Source organism: Polistes canadensis, unplaced genomic scaffold (genome assembly GCF_001313835.1).
Source record: "Polistes canadensis isolate GaletaPanama2010 unplaced genomic scaffold, ASM131383v1 scaffold_26, whole genome shotgun sequence".
NCBI lineage: Eukaryota > Metazoa > Arthropoda > Insecta > Hymenoptera > Vespidae > Polistes > Polistes canadensis.
Window position 1 is genome coordinate 292,923 of NW_014569573.1, and position 27,100 is coordinate 320,022.

At 32.4% G+C, this 27,100-nt stretch overlaps 3 protein-coding genes and 1 non-coding gene across 8 annotated transcripts in view; 1 reads left to right on the forward strand and 3 right to left on the reverse strand.

The window, feature by feature from the left end:
* Nucleotides 1-973: 973 nt before the first annotated feature.
* On the reverse strand, nt 974-2,182 carry LOC106783830. Its single transcript, XM_014742734.1, has 2 exons — nt 1,659-2,182; nt 974-1,565 (listed from the first exon to the last, which is right to left on the reverse strand). The coding sequence occupies exons 1-2, from the start codon at nt 1,965-1,967 to the stop codon at nt 1,290-1,292; spliced, it is 585 nt and encodes a 194-aa protein (XP_014598220.1). The 5' UTR covers nt 1,968-2,182; the 3' UTR covers nt 974-1,289.
* A 297-nt stretch (nt 2,183-2,479) lies between these two features.
* Nucleotides 2,480-4,277, forward strand: LOC106783834 (histone deacetylase 3). The gene has a single exon (XM_014742742.1). It carries the CDS (start codon nt 2,839-2,841, stop codon nt 4,138-4,140), a length of 1,302 nt encoding a protein of 433 aa, XP_014598228.1. The 5' UTR covers nt 2,480-2,838; the 3' UTR covers nt 4,141-4,277.
* Nucleotides 4,278-4,417: 140 nt separating this feature from the next.
* Nucleotides 4,418-27,100, reverse strand: part of LOC106783833 (cytospin-A-like) — a 30,331-nt gene continuing 7,648 nt past the window's right edge. For 2 of the 5 annotated variants that reach the window (XM_014742738.1, XM_014742737.1), the window contains exons 4-14: nt 23,043-23,249; nt 13,806-14,184; nt 11,261-11,629; nt 10,972-11,184; nt 10,427-10,882; nt 9,914-10,349; nt 7,537-9,675; nt 6,887-7,081; nt 6,636-6,809; nt 5,620-6,005; nt 4,418-5,490 (exon numbers count right to left, since the gene is read on the reverse strand). In XM_014742738.1, coding sequence (XP_014598224.1) covers nt 5,401-5,490; nt 5,620-6,005; nt 6,636-6,809; nt 6,887-7,081; nt 7,537-9,675; nt 9,914-10,349; nt 10,427-10,882; nt 10,972-11,184; nt 11,261-11,629; nt 13,806-14,184; nt 23,043-23,249 — 5,044 coding nt within the window. In that variant the 3' untranslated portion in view covers nt 4,418-5,400. Of the gene's footprint in view, nt 5,491-5,619; nt 6,006-6,635; nt 6,810-6,886; nt 7,082-7,536; nt 9,676-9,913; nt 10,350-10,426; nt 10,883-10,971; nt 11,185-11,260; nt 11,630-12,059; nt 12,167-13,805; nt 14,185-23,042; nt 23,250-27,100 lie in introns of those variants that run through there. The other 3 variants (XR_001381359.1, XM_014742740.1, XM_014742741.1) reach the window with 3 other exon arrangements.
* Nucleotides 26,440-26,511, reverse strand: Trnac-gca. Its single transcript has one exon. It is a non-coding gene; the product is annotated as a tRNA-Cys (tRNA).

The window sequence follows — 27,100 nt, forward strand, 5'->3', positions numbered from 1 at the left end:
TGGCATACATATGTGTGTGTATGTATATGCACATATATATGCACATATCTCGGATCTCCGCATTGCGCTATAACGACGCTATCGTCCTTCTATACACCTTTATATGCACCAGCTATTCATAGATATCGAATAGTGCTTTCGAAAATTTAATCCCGTATATTCTACCATATTCTTTCATTTTCAATTTTTCTAAAATAATTGCATCATCTCTATATTAACGATAAATATATTTATATCAATTATAATTGTTTTAATTTAGAACAAAACACATATGGCTATCGTTTCGATCGTAAATTTTCTTTTAGATTAATATTTCGCGTATTATTTTCAATAAAAAAAGAAAAATTGTATGAACATTATTTACGAATTTAAATATTTGTTAAAACATTTACACGTGACCTAGTTATAATTATTTGTATTTGTTTATTATATAAAATCGATTGATTCCCATTGTTAAATATTTTATTGGTAATTGTGTTGATTTCCTTCCTGCTTTTAGAATATTTCTTCTGGCAACCGCATTTCCGATATCGTCGAGAATTTTTCGGAACTGCGTCGTTAAAATCACACGTGCGTTTTGGTTTTCGTAAAATGACGTGATGAAATATATTTTTAATCGTTATATATGTATATATGTGTTTCTTAGAAAAAGAAAATTTATTTACGTTTCAATATAATTTTATTTTCAATTCTTTATTTGAATCAATCTAGTTGTAAGTGTTCTATATTTATACATAGAACATTTGTATTTAGTGCATAGTAGTGCCACAAATACAGATTGATTGTGATCTTTTCCCATGTGATTGTATATAAATTGTTATATTATAGTGATTAAAATTGAAAATAATAATAAGATGTTAGCGATATTAAAAACTATCGATTAATTCTTACCTTCTCAAAAATGATTTTTGTTTCGGATAACCTAATTTTAAGGAGATTTTGATCAGTGGTTGGTATTTTAATAAACAGATTATAATCTATTTCTCTTTTTATCTCACATTGCAAGCGTAATCATTATAAATACATATAAAAAAGTATAAATATTCATCTAAAATATCTAAGAATGAAATGATGAAAAAATAATGAACATGTGTTTAAATAGTATTTAAACAATATTAATTACCATTATAAAATGATTATTAGCATGATGATAAAATATATAAATAGCTGCATCATCATTCATTGGAATGAAATAAATTAAGTGCTTAGTTGTACTAAACGTGCATTTCTTCACATATTTCTTAAAAGGCAAAATATTGTTAAAACATGATTGCCCTCAAAATAATTCTTTATCTCAGCACAGAAAATCCTCTTGCTCTTACAAAACGGAATGGTCTGCATTGTATCTGACGTGAATGATTTTCAGGTGTTTCTTGTACCGTTGTTACATCATTCTCTTTATTCCAACCACGTTTAGGAGATTCTATACCAAAAGGACTATATAATTTAGTTGGTGTACGTCCTAATAATTGGCGAGAACGTGACTGAGGAGTTTGCGTTTTATAATTTCCAGGAGATTGTTGTTCTTCTAATCTTTGACGCCTTCGCGTTGAGCTTCTAAATTTCTATATGATAGGAAATCAATAAAATAAGTATACAAAATAAATATTACAATTAATTTACCTAATTATATAATATGATATATAAATGTAACCAACCTGTGAAATAGTACCAAACGTTGTTCTTACAGTTGATATGGTTTTAGATAATCTTTCAGCACCATTTCGTAAAGCCCGTCTAGAATCAGCGGACACGTTTCCAAGACTCAAATTATTCCAACCACGTTCAGTAACATCTTTCTCTTTCGAAGTTTTCTGTTTGGAAGACTCATTAGATTTGTCTTTGTCGAAACGATCTTGAAGACGTTGTCTAAAGTTCTTAGAAGTACGTATCAATTCTGGCGAATTTCGAACACTTAAAACCTCACGATGGAACGTGAACGAGACGCTACGAGAATCAGGACGCATTTCAAAGTTATTATAATGTTCTTAGTCTCACGATATTCTTTTTGGAATTTAATTGAAAATTAGATATTTTTAATGTTAAATCAAAGTATTACTTTACTTATGATTTCATTAACATATGTAGCTGTTACGAAGAATACTTTAAATATCCGCATTCTCTCTCTGAAATGAAGCGTCGTCGGAGCTCGTTGCTAACCGTTGCTACTGACAAAACATCGATAGATGCTGACTATGTATTCATACCTCGATGCAACTCTCGCATATCTCGAAAGTACGAAATAAATAATTTGTATTAACCTATATTTCCTTAACTTTTCTTTATTTAAATAGTACTTTATATATTAGCCTACTTTTATTTATTGATATATTTATTTATTAGATTATTAAATGCATATTTTCATAATTAAAAAGATTTCTCATTGTCGATTTCGTATTGAATTTTCCGCTTTCTCGACAAATTGAAAGTCAGTTCGGTAAGATGGCGCTACCTTCTCTCTCTCTTTTTTATCTCGATAGAGAGATATTCGTTGTTATTTACATCTGCGATTAGTAATAATTAAATGTCTAGAAATTTATATAGACAACGAATATTTAAAACATCAAAATACTATATTTTACTTTGATAATTTATTTTAGTGATCTTTCACGTAGTTTAAACGTGCAATGTATTGTGTTTTTGACCTAAATTTCGGTTTAATACCAAAAAATGTGTTACGTTTCCAAATAAATGAAGAATGGATGAATAATAAACATTTGGAATGGGCATTTTTTAATAAGAATATCGATATTTTTCTTAACACATTAATACGTGGAAAATAACAAGTGTCTGTTAAGAGCTGGCCGAATAATACGAAATTAAGTATATATCCTCAAAATGAGTTATAATAAGAAAGTATCATATTTTTACAATCCGGATGTTGGAAATTTTCATTATGGTCCTGGACACCCAATGAAACCTCATAGATTGTCCGTCATTCATAGTTTGGTTCTTAATTATGGTTTACATAAGAAAATGCAAATATATCGTCCCTATCGTGCAAGCACTCACGATATGTGCCGGTTTCATTCAGACGAATATGTAGAATTCTTACAAAGAGTTACACCACAAAATTTACAAGGATATACAAAATATCTTAGTCACTTTAATGTAGGAGATGATTGTCCTGTTTTCGAAGGACTATTTGATTTTTGTTCTATGTATACTGGAGCATCTTTGGAAGGTGCTACTAAATTAAATAACAATTGTTGTGACATAGCAATCAACTGGAGCGGAGGTTTGCACCATGCTAAAAAATTCGAAGCATCAGGATTTTGTTACATAAATGATATTGTAATAGCTATTTTAGAATTATTAAAATATCATGCTAGAGTATTATATATAGATATTGACGTTCATCATGGTGATGGTGTACAAGAAGCATTTTATCTTACTGACAGAGTCATGACTGTTTCGTTTCACAAATATGGAAATTATTTTTTTCCTGGAACAGGAGACATGTATGAAATAGGAGCAGAAAGTGGCAGATATTATTCTGTAAATGTACCATTGAAAGAGGGTATAGACGATACATCTTACGTACAGGTATTTAAGCCTGTAATCTCACATGTCATGGAGTTTTTCCAACCAACAGCAATTGTATTACAATGTGGTGCAGATTCTTTAGCAAATGATAGACTTGGATGTTTCAGTTTAAGTACTAAAGGTCATGGAGAATGCGTGAAATTTGTCAGAGATTTACATGTACCTTTACTTACTGTTGGTGGCGGTGGTTATACTCTTCGTAATGTAGCACGTTGTTGGACATATGAAACATCTTTACTTGTTGATGAACAAATCAGCAATGAATTACCTTATACCGAATACTTAGAATATTTTGCACCAGACTTTACATTACATCCTGAAGTTGTTACAAGACCAGATAATGCAAATAGCAAACAATATTTAGAAGCAATAACAAGGCATGTTTATGATAATTTAAAAATGATACAACATTCACCGAGTGTTCAAATGCAAGATGTACCATGCGATGCATTATCGCCAGAAGAAGAAAGACAACCAGAGCCTGATCCAGATTCTAGACAAAATGCACAAGACACGGATAAAATAATTGAGCCAGCTAACGAATATTATTCAGGTGATAAGGATCAAGATAAAATGGATGTCAGTGAAACATGATGAAAATAAAAGAAATCTAATTCTATGAATGAATAAAAACGAAAAAGTCAATTGTAACAACTGAAAAATTACAGAAAATTATATACTGTAATATAGTCACATGTTAACTGTAAATAATTATTTTGATTATACAGTCTAATACACTTATTTTTAATTATCTAACGATTGTACTATAAAATAATTAAATTATATCTTTTATCTAAATGAATGTTATTTTTTTTATGTCGCAAATAACATAATATGGTGAAATTAAAATAAAGAAAAAAAATATAGTTTTTTTTAAATATCCATATATCAGGCAAGTTTATTGTTTTATATCAGACAGCATATTGTCTATATTAATATAACAACGACGACAAGGACGATATTAATATTAGCGCTAATGATAAGAACAATAACGATAACGTCTGTATCTCTGTATCGAGGCTACCTTCCTATATCACAGAGAACTTAGCCTTTAATCATTTCTTTTTCTTTTTAATCCTATCTCATTCAGTAAAATAGAACATAAACAATCTCTTCTAATAATATGCTGCTTTGCTTCATAGTGGACTAAACATGACTAATGCAATAAATTAGATATCTTAAATTAAGGCGCTTAGTTCTGTACATCGTTCATAAATTTACAAAAGTATTTCGAAAAATAATCCAAGTACAAAAATACAGTATGAGGAACGCAAATACTTGACATTTATTATTTGCAAATATGTAAGACTCTACTATGTAAACATGTATTTTCGCATTTGCAATACAGCCTGTTGCAATGCGTATAGCATAGTTCTGCCAAGAAGACACTGCAAAGCACAGTTATATATTTATTATAGAAAGTCGTATGAAGTTTGCATTTAATTTTTTATATATATATATATATCTTTCCTTTTATATATTTATATGTATATATATAAAAGGTATTTGTTTTATACTTTCGTTAGATTTAAATATCCATATTTCTTGGTTTTTAACTATACATAGTATGTATGCGTACACATGTGTAAATAAGTTTTCAGTCTCATGATAAAAGCAATTCCATTTGGTGTGTAGTCTTCCATCGAATTCTCTGTATGCTTCAATAGATCCTTTCACATAAAGCTATATATACAGTATAGGCAGTGCTCTAATCCAGCAATAATCAAAAATTCGTATAAAATTGTGTCTTGCAGAATTTAGTTGACTAGATGCCGTTGTTCTTGATCACTCAAATAAGTGTAAGAGGATTCAATGGAAAAGATGATATAGCTTGATCTTTGATAATGACCACAATTACGTTTCAAAATGTTTATAAATACTAGTCACATATGTCATGACTTGTTGCCAATCAGGTCGTTCCAGTTGACACATTTCTCCTATATTCTGTGAAGAAAGAAGATTTATAATTATTGCTCGCAATAAATTCTTAATTTATTCATATTTTTACATTTCCTTTATCATTTCATTGATTATAAAAACTTATGGATTTTTTATTCTTTTTTTTTAACTTACCAAAGTAGTAGGTATGCCAACACTTTCAGCTGCAGAGAATGCGATGGAGAAATTTTTTCTTTTTTCGGTAGGCGTTAAAGTATCATACGGTACTTTATATGGAAGATACGAATGAAGAATAGCACAAAGAGCTAAGCCATCATTCCAAGAACTGCTAAAATTAGTTATATCGATATTTCGATAGCCTAATGTTTTGTTTTGACACCACTTAAGTAATGCATTTCTCTTTGAACCTCCATTCTTGATTAAACCGCAAAGAGGATCTTTACGTTCTGATAAATCTGCCACACTATTTCGACGAACAAAATCAATAGCCTTGACATTTAGTGCAGCAGAATCCAAAAGTTCACCAGGACTTAAAACCACAGGTACTGCTGATTTTGTTTCTGTGTTAAGGAATTGGAAGATAAGATGGTTGAGTAAAGTAAATTTATCAAGCTTTATTTGTTACATGTAATGTGAAGCTATTTATCTTATGTAGTGTATATATAAGCAGTGTAAAAATTTGATGAAATAATAGAATGCAGAGTATAATGATTCCGATGAGATAACAATATTTCTACATTCAAAATTACCATAGAAAAATTACAGGAAATGACAACATAATAAATAAATAATCAATCAAATCACCTTTATTTATATGAAAAAAAAAAATGAATGATAAACATGCAATTACGTGAGATATATTGAAGCGCAGAAGAAAATGAGATATGAGTGTTCATTCTTTTTTTATTTTTTAAATTAAAGATTATCCTTTTTGTAGCTTAAGTTACATATAAAGCCAAATACTCAATGAAATTAAAATTTACAGCCAAAAGGTTTACGTCTTCGAAATGATTACTAATACATATTAAAAAAAAATTGTCTACATATTAAATATCTAAACGCATGAGTACTGAAAAATAAATGAAATAGGATCTAAAGAAGCATAAATATTAGAATATATAATAAAAGCAGTTTTATGAATTAAAAAAGCAATTTGTGTCCATTATACTTGAAGTTATATGGTAAATTACCTGATAATGGTTTCCTATTTATAGCCGTCTGTGTTTTATTATTATTTGATGAATTAGATGTACAAATTAAATTGTTTATTTGTTGCTGATCTCTTAAAGGAGATTTCAGTGTCATTATATCATTTGTTCCAATAGAATTCAAAGATGACGTTGAACTGCTGCGGCTTCCAGGTCCTAATACAAAATAGATGAAATAAGCAATGTATAATATGAGAATAATAGAGTATAATGAAAGAACATATAAGACATACCAGCTTTAGCCTGTTTTGTGGCATTTTCAATACTTTCTATTAGACATTTAACAGATAATCTAGAATCTTGGCGCGAAATATTAGCCTTTCTTACACTTGTTAAAACACACTGTTGTGTAGTTTCCGTTGGTGTACTTGCTGGCCTTGGAGGTGGCTGTTGTACAACTTTTTGATTTGCTGAAAAATCGACCCGATCTATTCAAAAATATTCCTTGATTACAACAAATTTCAAAATTTAATTTGACAAAACAAAGCAACAAGCAAAACAAATAATATGTATGAAATAAAGCGCAAATAATAGAAAAATTGTTTCTGGGGGAAGGGGAAAGAAAGAAAAATAATTAAAGATAAAAATAAATAAATGTACAATATTATAATAAATCCCAAGACACCTAAAAAAATTTGATTTTTAAAGGATAACAACATAAAGCAAATAGTTTTAAAAACACAAGAAGCTAACAACAATAAGTGGATCAAGAAGGATTAGACATATATGTAATAACTTGAAAACCTATAAACACATTTGGGGCTAGCATATAAGATATTAAACTTTCTGTATTCATGGCTAGCTTATAAACGAGGACAAACAATGAGTCGAGTTTTGCAGTAAAAGCAATCAATCATTGTTCCACACTATAGTAGCGACTTACGGTCGCAAGTTTTTCCTATTAGTGAACGTCGACCCGCTCTCAGTTCCACATCTTCTATGATAGTCTCAAATTTGTCTCTCAAGGATGATGTGCGACCTATCGCTCGATCCTTGCTTAGCAAGGAAAAATTAGTATCATTTTGCGATACATCTGATACAATACCCGCACTATAATTGCCACCGTTCGCTGATGTTTTTCTAATAACATGACTGTTACTGACTTGTATCTTTTTATCTTCTATATCATAATCCGCTTGGAAATTCATTCTTAAAAATTTTAAACGTTTCAGACGATTAGCTTCGCATAGAGCTAGATATCTGTCACTTTGTAAATCATTGTATTTGGATATATCTTTAAATGATTTTTTTAACATTCTAGTAGGAGAATATTGTTCGGATGTTTGATGAGTGCTGTCTCTTAAAGTATAGGCTGAAGTTCTACTTGATGTGTATGATGGTGTTATAGAATGCATCGTATTGCAAATAGGAGGAGATATAGGAATATGCTTCATAGAAGACATAGATGGATAAGAATTACGCTTTTCTAAATAGTTACGTTTTAGATATTGAAAAGATTTCGATTTGTTAAATTCATAAATTGATTTTCCTGTACTCTTTCTTCGACAATTCAAAGAATCTACATCTTTGAATTGATCTTTTTCTAAATGAAATTTGGTAGAAATATTATTTGAACTGTAATTGTTATCTTTATTCTTGATGGGAATCGTAGTTATTTTTAATTTTGTTTCAATATTCCTTTGTCTGTAAATGGATGCATGTGTATTCGTATCATACGTTGAACGATAATTACATTTTACAGGAGATTTTTCACTATTATTAGTAGAAATATTATTTTGTTTTTCCTCATCCAAATTAGATTGATTTTTATTGGAATTTTTTTCTTTTTCTGTTTTATTCTTCACTTCATAATCAATTATTGGAAGAGATTCGTAACTTCTATGAGTCTTAATATTATCATTGTTATGAGTTATTCTATAGAAATCAAGATTATCTAATGAGGTAGAAAAATTTTTATGCCTTAAATAATTGTTCATATTCAATTTTGGTCTATACTGTATATTATCCAAAAGTGAATCAACTATTTCGCTACTCGGTTTGGATTCATATTTTTTTAAAAATAATCGTTTCTTTTTATCGGTCAAGTTAATTTCTTCCATTGAATTATTTTCTTCCGAAAGTTCGTACGAGGAGTTCTCTTTATTACCCATCGTAAGAATATCTTTGGTCACAGTTTCTTCGAATATCGGTAGATTTTCCATAGAAGATTTTTCACTAGGAATTTCTGAGATTGAATTTGAATCAGTTTCGTTAAGAATTTTATTTGTACTTTTTTGCAATAACTTGCTCATTTCAGGATCTACTTCAAATTTGAGATCATCCATTGAAGTGTCGATGTCGGAAAATACATAATTTTTAGGTACGAAAAATCTACTGTTAGAAATATTAATGCCATATGAATTTTGATCAGCAGTTTGAATTCCTTTAATACTTTTTAATAGAGAGCTTTTAGAAGTTATATTTTGATCTATGCTAGGTGATTTAGGAATATAAAGTTTATGATGATTATTCTCATTTTTTAAAGTCTTTTCTATATCCATATTCGTACTATTATTTATCCCCGAATATAGTTCTCTCTCCTGGATATTTAAAGGTTTTTTAGTAGATAATTTTTCAGATAATTCTTCATTGACATTTTCTTTCGACGAATCTACAATCTTATTTTCTAATATACTTAGTCCCGTATTCATATCAGGGCTTCTTGTTTTTATGGGAGAAGCTGGACAAAATTCGATCTCTTTACCAGACATTAATTTTTCGTCTACTTTAATAACTTCTTTGACAGAGCATGGACTGCCTAGATCTGTTTCATCTTTAGATAACTTTGTAATATTTTCTTCTTTTGTTGTATCGATAGGAGTAAGCTCGATATATTTATTTGTTAGCTTGTATGAATTTTCTTTGATTATTTTTTGAACAAAATTAGTAGGTGGTATGTGTCTTCTTATTTCATAAGGACGTTTTGTAATGGTACGTCCACGTTTCAATATTATGCTAGTCGGTTTTCGTTTACTTCTGCTAGTAGTATCAAATATTTTATTGTTGGACACTGTGGTATTGCCTAATAGTGTGTAGACATTAAAAAAAAAAAAAAAAAAGAAAAAAAAGAGAGAAGAAGCAATAAATTAATAACATATAATTTACGTAACTCTTCTGCTTATGTAAAGGAACAAAATAATTTTTTCCTTGTAACAATTATCGTTTAGTGAATATATCCGAATCCAATTTGAGGAGAGAATTACTTTACATGTTATATTCGAATATTATATTTGTTGAAGAATTAAAGGTACTTATCTTACCTTTATTGAGTTTATCTAGTTGAGCCTCTAATGATCTTAGTTTATCTCTTTGCGTTTTGTTTTCCAGAACCACACGTTCTAATTCGCTTTGGGCCTCAGTTTTGAAGTCATTCGCAACTCTAACAGTCATAAGTAAATCCGTCTGGAATTGTTCCCACTCGGCACTTTCTTCTTGTCTCAATTTACGTTCCTCAGCCAAAGCACGTTCCAACTCGTACTGATGAGTTTGTGCCTCGCGTTCTCTCCTTTGTGCTTCGCTAAGAGCAGCCTTCAATTCTCTTTTATCTTCTAGATGTCGTTGACATTGTGTTTGTAATTCTGCTAAAGAATCTCTTACTAGTTGTAATTCTGTACTGACAGAAAGTCGCTCGTCTTTCAATTGATTTAATCTATATTCCAAGTCGTCAATAGCCGATTTAGCATTATTTCGAGCAACCTATAAATTCATTTACGATGTATTATTTATTTTGTATATTTATTAAAACAAATATTCATACACTACTAAAATCATACCTTGTATTCTTCTTGAAGTTGAGAATATTGATCCCTAAGACGATCATGATCACAATGTGAACGTGCTAGTTGTTCTTGCAAAGCTGCTGCTTGTGTTTCTAATGTATCCTTTTCACGTCTAGCAGCATCTAATAATTCGTCAGCTTCGCTTTTATTTTCTACTTGTCTTGATTGCTCTAATTCTTCTATCTTAGCTCTGGCATTATCCAGCAAGGTAGCTAATCTGCTTATTTCTATGCTTCTGTTTGCACCTTCTTGACGTGCTTCTGCTAATTCTACATCTAATTGTTTACGTTCTATATTGACTGTTTCTATAGTAGATTCAAGCAAATTGACACATTTTCTTAATCTCTCTGCTTCAGTGGCATTCGCATCGGCAGTTGTTCTTAAATTTTTCAATTCTGATGTTAATTCTTCTTGCTTCTGAAGCAAAGCCTCTCGTTCTTCTTGAGCACTCTAAAATATAAAAAATACAATGATAACATATTGATCGATATATAACATAGAATAATTTTATGATTGGATAAATTGATATGTATATTTACTTTTAACAAGTCAACTAATTTTTGTTCTCTTTCTGTGTTATACCCTTTAGAAGATTCTTGAGGTTCTTCTTCTCTTAATAAAAGTCCTTGTAACGTATCAACTTTAGATCTTGAATCTTCAAGTTTTTCTGTTTGTCGACATAATGATTCCAAAAGAACACCCTTTTCTTCTGTTAATCTTTCATTATCAGCTTGTAATTCTGTCAGTTGAGCCTATAAACAAATGAACACGTTTAATATACTGTTTCATCAGTGAAATATCATTTTGAAAATGATTGATTATACATACTTGTAAATCGCTCAATTCTTGAATAGTTGCCTGTAGCTCTTCATTAGTAGAATAATGCGTTTCTTCCATTTGTAGTATTCTGTCTTGAAGACAAGCCACTGAAACTTCTGATATAGAGCTAGAGGAATGTTTATCCCAATCCGGAGTCGTGCATTGCGCATTATCTTGTGATATATTTGCATTTGGCGTACAGCTATCATCTTGAGGTATAGCAATCGAAGCTGGTGCAGAATTATGAAGCCTTGATGCATCTAATAGCAGCTGTTGCTTCTCTGAATCAGATAATGGAGAGTGAGCTACATTCCTAAGACGGGCGCGAAGAGCTTCATTCTCTTCTGTAAGGCGATCTAACTCCAGACTATGCTGCTCCTGTAATCGATATGTACTCAACGTTAAACGAAAGTTGAAAATTGAAAATCGAACATCTATCAAATATTGTAACAATTAATAGAAGAATTTGGAATTAGTTTTTAAATCTTCATTGCAATTTATATAAAATATTGAGGATTTAATTTAAATCATTAATAAAAGGAAACTGCTAAAAACATTAAAGGAAAATACTGATTGTTGATAGTCATGTTTTGATTGAAAATAATTATAAAAATGGATTAAAATGAAGATAAAAAAATAGGAAAGTTCATTTGATTTTTATAATAATAGTAAGGATAACTGTCAATCTTGCAGGTTAGGTTCCATGCGTTATAATATATCTTCTTCTTCCTGAATGCTGATCGATTAGATAATGAATGAAAGATGGAAAACATGTTAATGTACAATAGAAAATGATTGTTCATATTACCGACGGTGCGGAAAAGCAACGTTTTTTCATATCGTTCTCAGTGATTCCCGTTTAGAAACTTTTTCTCTTCGTAAACATCCCCGCATTTTACGCCCTCTGCTTGTCTTCTAATAAGCCGACTTTCTCACTATCCGTTATTTTAACGGACCGTTAAACTATCGTGTCCGTTGGGAATAAAAATGTGCAAAGCTTACACACGCGATTCTAGGAGATTCTCGACGATTATCGTATTGCATTAAACTGATTTCAAAACCGTATTGTTAATTAAATCTTCTTAATGTCCTATATTACAATCAAATTTCAAAAAGTTAGGGGATGCTTAAATTTGTAAAATGAAAAATATTTGAATAAGTTAAACGTTAAAATACCCCAACAAAATTATTTCATATCATTATTACAAAAATTAATATGCAATTTCAATCGTATCGAGAATATAAAAATAGCAACTAATAAAAAGGGAAAATGAAAATTTTAACGGAAGTCATGACTAATTTTTTGATTCTTGTAATGATCCAATAAGACAGAGGCTTCCGAAACTTTTATAGATCAAGACCCACTTTTGAAAAGTGTCATTTTTCGCGACTCACGCTTCAGGAATCTCAACAATAAATATTTAAGCGCCAGGGGCTGCTGCGTCAGGGCTGCGTCAGGGTTACTTTTATAAGATTAGTTCGTTCTGGTTATATTCCAATTATATTTTGACACATCACCGTGTCATACAAAAATATCTGGGATATTTGAAGCTTCGGTTCATTCTATAATTACGTACTATACAAAATTCTCGAATTTATACGACTTATACATGGATAATAATAATGACGATAATGAATTTATTTAACATTTATCATTGATTATTAATATGCAGATCGATCGTATCATTTGTAATGATGTAACACATTTTAATCTTACAGATCCAACTCGATCTCTCGCGATCAAGTATACGTATATATATATCTGGGTACACCTTGTATGTTTTCCTTGTAAGGTCGGCGACGTTATGCAAGGGGTGGGGATTACGAGGAAGGAAAGAAAAGGGAGAAGAAACGAAGACCACGTGAGGAAATTTCGTGAGCCACGTGATCATCATTATTATCATCATCATCATCATCATCAAGACAATAAGGACTGTCCGAGTTTAAGAGGAAAAAAGAAACAAATAACATATATATAAAGAGTTATATCGATTGCGATTTCACCGAAGAAGTTGTTCGATGTTTTTTCAATGACTTTTTTGTCCTCCTATCTATCGATCTTGTTAACGTTTAATTACAACCAACTAGAATTAAAACCGCTAACGCGACTTTCACGTCGACAACATTAATTAATCCCCAATTAATTCGTCAACATTCTGTCGTTGTCTTATAACTTTCACCGCAGCTTGTTTCGCGATCAATTTCTATTATTTTTGTCTTTCTTTTTTCAGCACGTATTATATCTTTTCTTTGAGAAACATTTAAGGAAATCGATCAGAGTCAAACTTTTGTAACGTCTACGAGAGCTAGGACACGTCATTGATAAAATAAAAACCCAAATAATCTTCAAAATTGTGTTTTATCAAAGATATTTTAACGATCATTGTAAATAATTGTTACAACTTTAGGAATTATTAAACGAATCATATTTATATAGTCAAGAGATTATATAAATATCCTAATTTTATTGAAATTAAATCTTTAGACCAAGATCCTTAACTGCTTTCAAATGAATAATCATTTAAATATAAGATATAAGAGAATTTTCTTTTACCTTGAGAGAGGCGAGTTCAGTTTTGAGCTCGCGTAGAGATTGAGCGTCAGTAGATGCTTCCCTTAGGTCAGCCTCAAGCCGGGCACGATCCTTTCGTAAGATCTCGATTTCCCGTTCCAGCTCCTGCATCCTGGACCCCTTAGCGGGTCCCTTGTGATGCTGTTGCTGATTCTTGGCGTTGCTCTTGGGAACTTCTTTACCGATCGAACTCCAGTTTTCTGTCGATAAATTCTCAGTTTTTGTTTCGAGCGAGGCGGCGCTCGGGGCCTGACGCAGGGGGACCTGTTGCTGTTGTGGTTGTTGTTGTTGTGTGCCCTGCGTCGATTGCTGCTGCTGCTGCTGCTGTTGTTGCTGCTGCTGCTGCTGGCTTTGCTGTCCTCTGCGAAACAGCGATTTGAACTTCATCATGGTCGACTACTATATGCGCTCTCGATTCTCAAGTTCTTTTTCGAAAAATGAAGACACATTATTTTCAACGACCCTGAGAGAGGACCTTTGTTGTTCCCCCCTCCCCTACACTCCCCCACTCTTTTCAAGTAAGGATGACGCACAGGGGCCTGAAATTTGCAGGTTCTTTGCACTTTTACTTTTCAACGCGCAATACGTTTCTTTATTGTTCCTTTTGTTTTTTTCTCTGCGTAAGGCACAGTGTCGTGGTGGTCACTTGTTGATTCTTGGTTCAACAACTGACCTGGCCGATGATGTAGATAAACACTCAAGAATAATATCAAATAATTTTTGATGGGAATGCAATATCAACGTTAATCTCATCGCTAAAGATGGAAAAATCTTTTTCTTCTTCTTTTTTTTTCTTGTTTTGTCGAGATTGTGATAAACGATACCGAGTGACAAGAATTGTTCTCGCGGTTCATCCGTTCATCCGTAAGAGATTGTTATCTCCTGGTAAAGTATATCTTTTTTAAAAATATGGAAAAATAGAATGGGTTATTATAATGACAGTAACCCAGTCGACACGATCACAGACGACGTTACACGAGGCTGAGGATCGCCTCTCGCATCGCGTGCCACGAACCAAGAGAAGAATTCGAAGATTCGTGCTCGAGGCACGACCTCGAGCCACTTTTTTTTTTTTCCAAAGAGAAAGATACTTTTTAACCGTTCATATATGTTCTATATTATCGTCTATCTATCGTAATTTTAGAGCCCTCACACTATTCACTATTCAGATAAGTTTTCACAGGACAATAACTATTTTTAAAAGGCCCATCATGGTCGGTCGTTGCATCGCCCTGTCGTCACAGACAACGAGTACCACTTGTTGCACGCGTCGTAACAACAGCCTCGCGATCCGCCGAACGTCTCCGCGATAGTTCCAAGTGAATGCAAACGCATTCTCGCGCACCTTTCTTTCTATCTATGTATATCTAATTTAACGCGCAAAACAAATTCATTCTTTCGTTAGGTGAGAATCTCTTCGTATGAAAATTAGGATGATTGGAACAAAAAAGAAAAAACTATAATTGATAAAGTTTCTTTCTCTTTCTCTCTTTATAAATTTTGTTATCCGTATTTTATCTGCTACTGATTTTATCTCGTAAAGAGAATAAGAAAAGAAAAAAAGAATCACGATGCAAGAGAGAATAAGGAAAAAAATGTACGATAAAGATTTGAACAGACACACACCGATCGACGGTGCATCGGGCACTGAGCGCAACTCAGCGGCCCTGCCCCCACCATTTGGTTTCTTTACCCCTACCCAGTGTTATATACCATCAGAGCGGGCTCGTTTCTACGGACCCGAGCGGGGCCGAAGGGCCACGGACTTGAAAAATGGGCTCGGTACTCTCTTCTTGCCTATCGCACGAAAGGGATCTCTCTCTCTCTCTCTCTCTCTCCTTTCTTTCTGTATTTTTTGATTTTTTATTATTTCTTCCTCCTCCTCCTCCTCCTCGTCTTTTTCTTCTTCTTCTTCTTCTTCTTCTTTGACTTGATAACGATTCGTTCAGGAAGAAATGTCAACGATCTCTGTGTATTTTTTTCTATGGTCATCTCGATTATTTCGAATAATCTTTATCTTTTTGTATTAGCTGGGAAAATGAAATGATGCAAGATGCCGAGATAAGGAAAAATCTTTCTCGAGGGATAACGCTGTTTTGATCTGTAGGTACACCGGATTTGATTTGATTGGAAAGCGTTCGGAATTGCCTTTTGTGGGAAATGCATTCTTCGTGAAGAAACTGAAAACAAGTTGAGTCGAGTCGAATCGTGTCGTATCGTGTCGTATCGTGTCGTATCGTGTCGTGTCGGATTCTGGTTTTTATTACGAGAGACCGTGCTCCTGTGTCCTTTAGATCTTTCTCCGATAAAATGATTTTATTCGTTCGACAAAAATACTGCGCCAGTTAAATTATTCGCGCTTCGTAGCCTTGTCGTTGTCACCTACTTTTTAATTCGAGTTCGTGTACACGTTGCTGTTGCTTAATTCTTTGAGAAACGTGGATTGATTATTCTTATCTCGAAAATCGGATGATCGTTTCTATTAATTTACTAATTAAACTATATTCTTCTCTGATTACTCCATTGAAATTAGTAAGTATAGATTATACGTTTGAACGTATTAATAATATAAATGCTAAAGCTTTTTCTGGTAGAGTCATAATTATTTATTAAATTTATTCACAAATGATCTAAATTATGTTTTAAACTCGATACCGAGTACCCAATTCTTTGACTCGGACGATCGCACGATCGATGTCGATACAATCCTCTTGATTTTCAAGGGTGGGAGTTAATTGGCTCGAATTGGTGGGGTAAAGATGATTCGCGTTGGGAACGGGTACGTATATACTTACATGTGTATATATATATATATATATATACACAAGTATATAAATTGTACGTGAGGATGGTTTGGTGTTCCGGAACGAAGGGAAAGGGAAGCAGAAACAGCAGCTTAAAGGAGGCCACGGAATCCGCAGACGTCTTACCGTCGACCAGTTTTCTCATACGGTCGACATATGGCATATACATGCTATCTATATATGTATATATATATGTATATATGTATGAACGGAACGGCAATGCTGTCCCGAAAAGAACTTCAAGATGCGTTGGCTTTCGAACGAACACGATGACGATGCGAAATGAGTTTCAGAACTGAATTAACTTTGCTTCTCTTCTGGTACGGTTTTAAACTCTCGATGGATTCACGTTAAAATATTTTTCAAAAAACAAAGATACCACCACAATCTATACATATATACTAAACTAACTCTGGCTTTACTCTCATTTAAACTTAACCCTTGGAGGAAAGATCTACTATATTCCATGTGTTAGTATGTGTTATATTGTGAATACAGGATATTGTATTTACGGCGAACTCTCTTTCTCTTTTTTCTTTCTTTCTATTAGTCTGTCTGTCTGTCTGTCTGTCTCTTTCTCTCTTTCTCTTTCTACGGTCACGTAGAAACGCAGGTAGAAATTGCACGTGCAAACGCCAAACCTGTCTCCAGAGTCGTAGAACTGGTAAAGCTGTCTTATGAGGTTTTTCTGTCGAACTCGCCGGAAATACGACACTCTCAACGATGGCGAATGCAAGCAAGGCCCGCCATTATTATCGTCGTCCTGTTGCTACTCGTCATCGAAGATACGTAGTACGTGTATAGATAAACAATAAATCCATATAGGATTATATATCTCTACGTATTATACCATATATCAACGACAAAGTATGTATGTACATATATATATATATTGAGTATAGGTATTATGCGCATGCAAACACGTATATGGTATATCAGTCGTGTGGTGAGTCTATTCGACACCGCAAAAAAATGTGTCAACGTTAGACGTGCATAAAAGCGAGTCGTCCATTCGCAAGATTCGCTACGAAACGATCTCGATGCGAATGGTGTCAACTTTCCTCTTACGTCGAACAGACTCCTTTTTTTTTTTTTTTTTTTTTTTATTTTAATTTATTTTTTACGCGTGCGATACACTTCGTCGTTGACAACAACGAAAAATGAAATTATTTAAACTATAATGACAATATTGTACTATTGCGAACGGGGTCGGGGAGGGTTGAGAGTTGATAAGTCGATGATGCTAAAAAAAGAAAGTATTCAAGGAAATTCTTTATCGAATTCTCTGATTCAGAGATCCCTATTGACGATTCTCTTATCATCCTTCTTCAGTTGAATCGTTGCGTTGATACAATAATCATTATTATTTATATCTTCATTGATAGTCAACGTGCCGTGCGTCATACAAATATCTTCGTGACCGATTGTACGATGCAGGTGGTACATTTTAAAACGAAACCTTGCTAATCACATTTCTTTGTTTAGATTTATTAAGCCGAGAATAAGAGAGAAAGAGAGAAAGAAAATGACAGAATTATTTTACATTCAATTTTTGTTGATATATTTTCTTTCTTCTTTTTTTTTTTTTTTTATTAAAAATAAAAACAAAATCTAATAAAACGTGACTATAATCGGATTGATTTTACGGACGAGATTTTACACACGAATACGGAGTTCGGATATACATAGTGAGACATAATGAAAACATCAGAAGATCTTTTTGATTACTTTCAGATGTGTGTGGTAAGAGAAAGAAAATAATGTTCTCTGTTTTCTCAATCCTTATATTCCTTGAAAAATATTTTCTAACTTTGGTTTATGTATATATTTTTCCTCTATATAATAAGAATGAAAAAAAAAAAAGAATGAGATAATTCGATATGAATCATAAATCATTCGAATAAAATATTAGATATCAATGCACACCTATTGCATGTGTATATTTTTGCAAGTTTATTTTTAAATAAGATTTCACGTGAAACTAAAAGGAGGATTTTCCCCCATAGGGATAAAAATCATTTCATCGTTTTTCTCCGCAGTGTTCCATTTTACAATAAGGGATAAAACCTTATCGAAACCTCGAAAGAAAAGAAAAGAAAAGAAAAGAAAAGAAAAGAAAAGAAAAGAAAAGAAAAAAAAATGGAATAGAAAAAGTAAACGGATATTTTTTTATCGCGATCGTATAGAAACGTTTCAAATTGTATCAATGACGTAATTTCGTCAATAAAAAAGGCAACTCGTATTACTGATAAGGAATATCTCGAGCGAAAAAGTAAGCGTTGTTGCTACCAAAATTCGCATTTTAAATTTGGAATCATTTTTATGATATACACTTTTCGATTCACTTTAGAATCTAACACAAGTGTGGCAGATATTTCAAAGAAAACCGAGGAACGAACATAATGGGCCCATGTTTACTTTGCAAATGATATTTAGCAAGGAAGGAATATAAGTATGCTTAGAAACTTAGTTGGTGGATATAAATAGGCGTTTGTAGGTAGCACGTGTGTAAACATTAAATTGTCCTCCTCTTCTTCTTCTTCTTCTTCTTCTTATTTAAGTTCTTTTTTATCATTCTTTTTTCTTTTTCTTTTTTGTCGGTAGGAAAATAGCCGAGCTGTCGGTCCTACTTGCGAAACCTTTTCGTTCTTCTATAAATTACTCTGACTACGCAATTTTCAATTAAAAATATTAAACATTAAGCAAGTCACAACTTAATTGGTGAACAGATAACAAAACAGATCCGACAATGATAATATATTTTTTTATGAAATCGATTATATGAAATTATCGTATATCTTTGTTTCTTTTTCTCTCGTATATATATTGGTAAGAAATCTAATGATTCAACTTAAAAAAAAAAATATTTTTAGAAATTACGTATCTCAAGTGAAAAAGAAAACTCGAAAGAGAATCTTTATCGTCGTAAAATGAAGGAGCTGTATTTCAAGAGCGGTCACGTTTCACATAAACAACAGTCGGGAGGATATAAAATACTTCAACGTTTCATTTTTCGTTGATAATTCAAGTTGAACTTCCAAGAGAAATGACAAGCGATAACACGAAGATCAAATTCGACGAAGCTTCTTCCTTTTTCTCTTTCTCTCTCTGTGTGTGTGTGTGTGTTCTCTATTTCTCTTTCTGTTTTATTTGGGGGTAGGGGAGTGACTCGTTTCTTTCCTCTCGACAAGAGAAGTCAATTGCCCTTGCCCTTTTTCTTCTTTGAGAACCTTTCCTCTTACAATTAGAGAACTTTGTCAGCGTGCGGGAGAGTTCAACGTTAGTTGACGAGCATTTAACCATGACGAACGTTGGTTTCTCCGTTGACGCTCTATTAACTTTAAAGTAGTGTTGAAATAAGGAAGCGCAGAGAGAAAGAGAACATAGTAAGTCAGAAATGTTGTCTCCACATTGCGAAACGCAAGAAAAATAATAAAAAGAAGAGACGAGTGGACAGGATAAAATGTGTGTTTGTTAAATTATCGATTTTTTTTCCTATTTCAATTTTCTTAATAGACAAGAAAAATATTATCGTAAGAGATATATCGTCTTAATGGAACAGAACGTATATAATAAATTATAATTCGATTATTCACTTGTTGAATAATGATATGTTATACTTGTAGAAAAATGTTAATCAAATAAAATATAAATAAGAAATTTAGCGAGTAACAGATGTATGTGTGTGTGTGTGTGATTTATAGTAATATTTCATTATTAATTATGTATATTTTTCCGTTATAGGAAGATGAGACGTCTGTATATATGTAAATGGAAAATTAGGCACATAATATATGCATGATAGTTATCGTTATCGTTACTGGTTGTTTTCTACCTTGTGAATTTTATTTTTTTACCCCATTAGGAAAATGAGAGGTCTACCGGTTTAGAATACAGTGCTCGCTCATTGACTTTTGATTCACTGGGTATGTAGGTCGTTCGCATCGTCCAAGTGGCACTCTCATTGTTAGAGTGGGTCGTCGGTCTCTTGAGAGTATGGTGGCCACTTAAAACTCTACTCTCTGTTGTGTTTAAGAAACGTCATGGTCGACTTCGCGTACTCCCTCCTTTTATTTCCTTGTGCAAACTGAATAAAAGGATTAGATTTAACAGAGTAATGAGAGAAGAAGTGGACGGTTATTGGACCAATGGGACGACGATTAACCAATGATCACAAATTAGCTATTATTTCGTATTAAATTGATGCGTGATTTCGTTCATTTTACCCACAACATTTATTTATTTTCTATTTATTTTCACACATTTTTCTATTCAACTTCTTTTATCATCAATTAGTTTATTTAATAAGAATTACGATAGAAATTGACTTGATCGTCTTTCTTGGTATCAATTAAAAAAATGCAAAAATAATGATTAATTTTCTATACAGTTAGAGAAATGCATACAAAGTAAATACACGCGCATGTACTTTCGTAATCGACTCGAGAAACAAGCACGCAGAAATGAACGTTTAGAAATATTCTATCGGCGTCTCTGGTGAATTTACTAGAATAGGTGTGGGATGCTTGTGGAATGCGATTCCTTAGGATTTCATCAGACGCTTGACTCTTTTTTTTTTCTTTTCATCCTTTTTTTTTTATTTTTTTCTTCTTCGGTAGGCTCTTACGAACGTCGTCGAAAGATATTTACAGCCTCCGCAGCCGTTTGCTGCTTTCATCGTGTGCTCGTTTTCTCCCAAGAAATCGCGAAATTCTACCATTCTTATATCTTTATATACTGCATACATGTACGTATATATGTACGTAAATATATGTATGTATGTATGTACATACATTGTATACATAGACCTTCGAAATACGATGAACGGCTTTGATTCTGTTAGGGAGTTCTTGTTCCACGAATGCAGTAAAAGAAAGAAAGAAAGAGAAAGAAAAAGAGACTACGAGATCGAAACCTGTTCGTGTCTCGAGCAACAGACAGACAGCTTCTTTCATCCCTCTGTTACTTCAGTTATCATCATTGCTACTTTTTCTCGCCCCCGAGTGACTGGACTCAAACGATGCATCTTTACTAACTTTCAAAGATACGTATTTCTGTGTTTGTTGCTTTGTATCTTCGTTACTCGTATGAAAATATTTCGATGCTAACATTGAACTTGACTGACTTTTCGAGTATGATTTAACGACGATGATCTCATTGCGAGACCCAAATAAAAAATATAAATAATAAAAATTGAATGTTACTCTAATTTTGTAAACCCTATAAACTTGTAATTTTAAACATATTATAATTAGTTTGTAAAATCATTTATGTACATTTGAGAAAACGTCTATCTACTGGTCTTACTATTTGACTATTATTTTAGTATTACTCAAAGTATAAGAATATTTGACGAAGACAGATACAAGGAAGTTAAGTACAAGATTGGTTGAAAAATAAAAAATATAAAAAAAATAAATCTTAAAGATCGTAGATAGGATATGGATATAGATCTTTTTATCGATCTCCTATCGAACAGTGTTCGCAAAAGTAGTCAGCGGAGAAAAGGGTACCAGAGCATCGGTTGGTTCGAGCTGCGTCTTGCAGGAGGAGACGGTCGGGGATATATACGCTTAATACCGTTTATATACACTGTGTGCCATCGAGAAATCGTGGGGAAAGGAGTCAGCATGCGAGTACGAGGTCATTGAACTCACGCAAAGCGCCGATGAACATACTTGAACGAGTACAAGTACGAGTACACGCGCGCGCGCGCGCGAGCACCCATACACCCAACCTTTTCTAGTTTTTCTTTTTGCCTCGTCCTCTCTTTCTAACTCTTTTTTTCTTTTTTCCCCTTATCTTTTCTTTTCGAGCAAGACACCAAGTAATATCGTCCATATCGAATAAATATATCATATGTTTATGTATTACGTGCAAATTTGTAATACTAATACCAAAAATTCTGTATTAATACGTTATATTAATATTTCTATATATTTAATAAACGTATTATAAACTATATAAATGTAAATATATATAATATTACATTTATATTAATATGGAATAATAATTTAAATTAATTTGAACCTTTTTTGAACATTAGTACGTCATATCGGAGATGACAAAAATAATTCATTAATCGTTCGTGTTGTGCATAATTTTATAAAATAAAATTAATAAATATTTAATCGTTTTACACGTGTATAGAAATATACATGTAGAAAAGCAAGAACATTGGAAGTATATAAATCGAGTTCAAAGGGTGTAACAAGATATTTCTAAATTTTCAAATGAATGGCGTCAAATTTATCAATTACTTTCTCAATACGTTCTGTTCCATATACATCATCGAATAATTATTATTGAATAAATAATAAATAATGTAAGTCATTTCTTTTTTAAATTCGATCGAAATTATTTAGTTTTTGTTTTGTTTTCTTTTTTGTCGAGCGAGAAAAAGGGGGAAACTCACTTTAACAGTTCAACCGATTTCGTCCTCGGCGACTTTTGAGGAGTCTTCGTCGTCGTCCTCGTCGTTGTCGTTGGAGTTGTCGTTGTTTTAGTCGGTGTTCGTTCGACTTTTCTCCCAGGCGGCCTTTTCGCGCTGAAAAGCAACGACACCGCGTCCGTTCTTTTTTTTCCAACTCCAGACGGCGGCGGCCTTGGCTCGAGCTTCGACCTGAAATTCAGAATAGAATCTTAAACTCTCGTGCTATTCTCTTTTTCTCTCTTTCTCTCATTCACCCCCTACCCTTCCCTTCCCATCCCTCTTCTTTATATACATTTTTATTTTTTTATTTTAGTTTTATTTTGTTTTTCTTTATTTACTTCTTTTCGTGCGAAAGTGGAACGCCAACCGACGCGCCGAGATGAACGCCAGCCTTGTTAAAACCCACACGCAAGAAAACGTATCTTTCTATATATATATATATGTGTGTAGAAAATTCATGTTTAACTTTTACATTTATTTCTATACGCATATTTTTCATTAGATCTGTCAAAACATTTTAATCGGTTAACAGATTGTTATTTTTCAATGTTACTTTATTTTTGTTCTTTCGAATTATGTCTCAATAAACAAAATAAATCAAATGGACAGGACGGATTGTCGACGGATTTCAAAATTTCTATTCGATGTTAGAGAAATCGTATATATATTTTTCAAATGATATATTTTATTTTGTTAGTGAATATCTTTTTTTTTTTTTGAAATATTTCAGGCTAATTCTTTTTTTCAGATTGTAATACTACAGGGAATTTTTTCACAGTCTTAAACAAAGTTAGTTTAAAAAGATTTAATATATGAATAGCATATATATTATATAATAAAATATGTAGATATGTTTAAAATATGTAGGAAGGAAAGGTCATTTTCTTACTGTGGTTTGATTTTTTTTTTTTTTAATTGTCGATTATATTTCGCAAAAGTGTTTAAAACGGTAATACAAACTCTCATTTTCATTTTCTGCGTAAAACGGAATCTTTAAGAAGGATCTCATTCATCGAAAGGAAGTGGAACAAACGTGCGATGGGGTTATCCTACGCAACATGCTGTTACGCGTTCGTCTAACGAACGATTATGTAAGATTGCAAGACGTGTAGGACGTAGGTGCATGATTTAACGCGTTCTCCTGTGAACAATAAAAGATGCTTTGTGTTTTTAGCATCTGCTGTTTCACGGAAAGAAACTAATTTTATTATAATATGTTTATCGAGCCAATCTTTGGGTAAGGCATTTCCTCAGAAAAGTTGCGATACTGCATTCCCTAAACTATTGTTTTCGTTAGAATAAATAAATTTTTATATAAATCGAAGTGTTACATCATCTCCCCTTCAAATGTACTTTTTTAAAAATAATATAAACGCGTGGAACGAATCAATCGAAATTAATTTATGCGTGCAAGTGTCTATTTGTTTTATATATGAGTTACGTAATAGTAAAAGTAGTGGATGTATTGAAAAATTAATGTACGGCAAATAATGAAGCCGTTGAAACGTCGACACGGTAAATTACGATTACATAACTGGATCATAAATCTTGTTTCTTTGGAACCGTTCTATTTCGAATGGGATCCATAAATTTTCGAACTTTATCAAATCTTTCAAAATGTCTATTTGGTTCTACGAACTTGTTACAGCTACCGTCAATCGATAAGCTGAGTTGCAATAGAGTGTTTCAAATCATAATAAATTTAGAATATCGTTGTACACCGTGTATGTACTTAAAATGTTAGAACAATTCTACTAATCGTATAGATAACAAAACTAGGTCTTACAAAGGTAAGTTAATTACAATGTACAGGGTGAGCTAAAAGTTTTTAGATGACTTGTTAAAATCAATTATTTGTGTTGAAATTTCATAGGTTTGTAGTTTAACTCTATCTGAAAAATAAAATAAATTTACGAAAAATGATTCATTTTGAAATGACTTATGAACTTTGCACGTATCCTTTATCTTTTAGAAAATTTGAAAAAAGAAAGTAAAAATAAAGTAATCGTACGAGATTAAAATTAAAAAGTTCGTTGAACCTGAATCGATTTGTCTCGCGTCACAATAAGTATTTTAATATTGACTCAACATTTGTTTATTGTCTTATTCTATTTTACATAATTTTCATAAAATATCACATCATCCATATATGGTATTTAAAGTGTGGTACTAGTACGAAAAGAAAAACTCATTATAAAATATCGATTTATCTATACTTTGAACCAATGATTATCATCGGTTTGATTTAGATATGAAATAGATAAAAGAAAAATGCATTTGTCTTTGACATTAATAATTAATACAAAGTCCACTAACAAGATTCAATTTCCGTGTGATCCAACGTTTAACTAGGTGATAATAAAAGACTCGTTTGGAGAGGAACGATCCTTCAAGTCTAACACGCTTTCGTCAAGTAAAAGAAAAGGTAGAATAAGAGAGAGTATAGAAAAGAGAATGAGAAGGAAAGAGAGAGAAAGAGACTCGATTCGACGAGTTTAGCGTATCGACCACTAGTTTAGTATATGTTGAGGAACGACGAGTTGATGAGGTCAGTTCGATCGCTGACCGCTGGTCAATGACCTCGTCTCCTCTCCCTTCCTCTCTTCGCCTATCATTTTTATTTCCTTTTTTTATTTTTATTTTTATTTTTTATTTATTTCTTTGACACGTTGAAGGGTGTTCTACTTTTCAAAATCTATCATCGGCAACACATTTTCTTTTTTCGCGAATTTACGCTTGTTTTAGTTTTATAAAAAGTAATTACGCGCGTTTATCGTAATTAAATGCAATAATTCTTATTTGCGTAAACGTGAACACAATATGTACAGTGGTGAAAAAAAGTATCGACATAAATAATAATTATTATAATCTGCTTGTAAAATAATAATTATTTTCATAGGGTCGTTAAATTTAATTCTTATGTAATATCAAGTCCGCATTCGAAATATTCCTCTTTCATATTTTATTACGCCTATTATCATCGTCAGCATGTCGTTGAAGTCTCCGAGAGAATTGGTTTTTACGAGAGAACACTGTCAACTCTTCTCAGTTCTAACGATTTAATTATAACAATTATGACTCGTGGCCCCCTGTTTCTCAGCTCGTTCGTCCTTGTCTGACGCTTGTTGGTGAACGTAATCGTGTCGTAAGCCGTGACGTTACTTATCTCCGTCTCTCGTAACCGAGTTTAATTTATCACTCGATATATATATTTATACATATATGGTATACACTGTCATCATCTTAGGAAAGTCGTGAAATGCACCGTTCACGTGTTATTACATTTTACCTGTTTACATTTTCATTCTTATCGATTATATTAAACAAAAATGCATAGGACCGTGACGTGTAACGAAAAAAAAGTAAAAAAAAAAATTCAAGGGGACACCCGGGTTTGAACCGGGGACCTCTCGATCTGCAGTCGAATGCTCTACCACTGAGCTATATCCCCGCTTGAAAGTTTCGCTCGGCGACTGCTACATCAGGGAGAACTGCATATGTGTATACTATATTATATTATTGTGTAATACTATTATATTGTAATAAAGGTCGAGAAAAAGGGTTAGAAATGACATGATTCAAATGATATTATCATTCTTTCTACTTGGAAGAGAACTTTATTAGTTACGAGCATGCGCGACAAGTTTTATTATTAGTAAAAGAAAATGAAGATGCTATCCCACGTGTTAAAAATGCTATTTTTTCTATACGTTTAGAATCTTATTTTTATTTGGTGTTAAAACAATGATTGCAGAATTAAACTTCATATTTAACCGCCTGCGCAGAATATCTTGAGCACAAGCGACGAAGAAATTTTTTCTGTCTCACTTCATCGCATATATCTTTCCACTAACGAGAACTAGTAATATAGTAATCTTATATGTATATGGGAACAACCAACAAGTTTAGTTTTATTTAACGTTTGTTATCTATGTAATATTTCCTAACAACATGTTACTTTGCGTGAAACCTGTTAAATGGTTATAATATATCATTTAGTTAAAACGGCAGTATATACATATATAAATATAATGTTACCA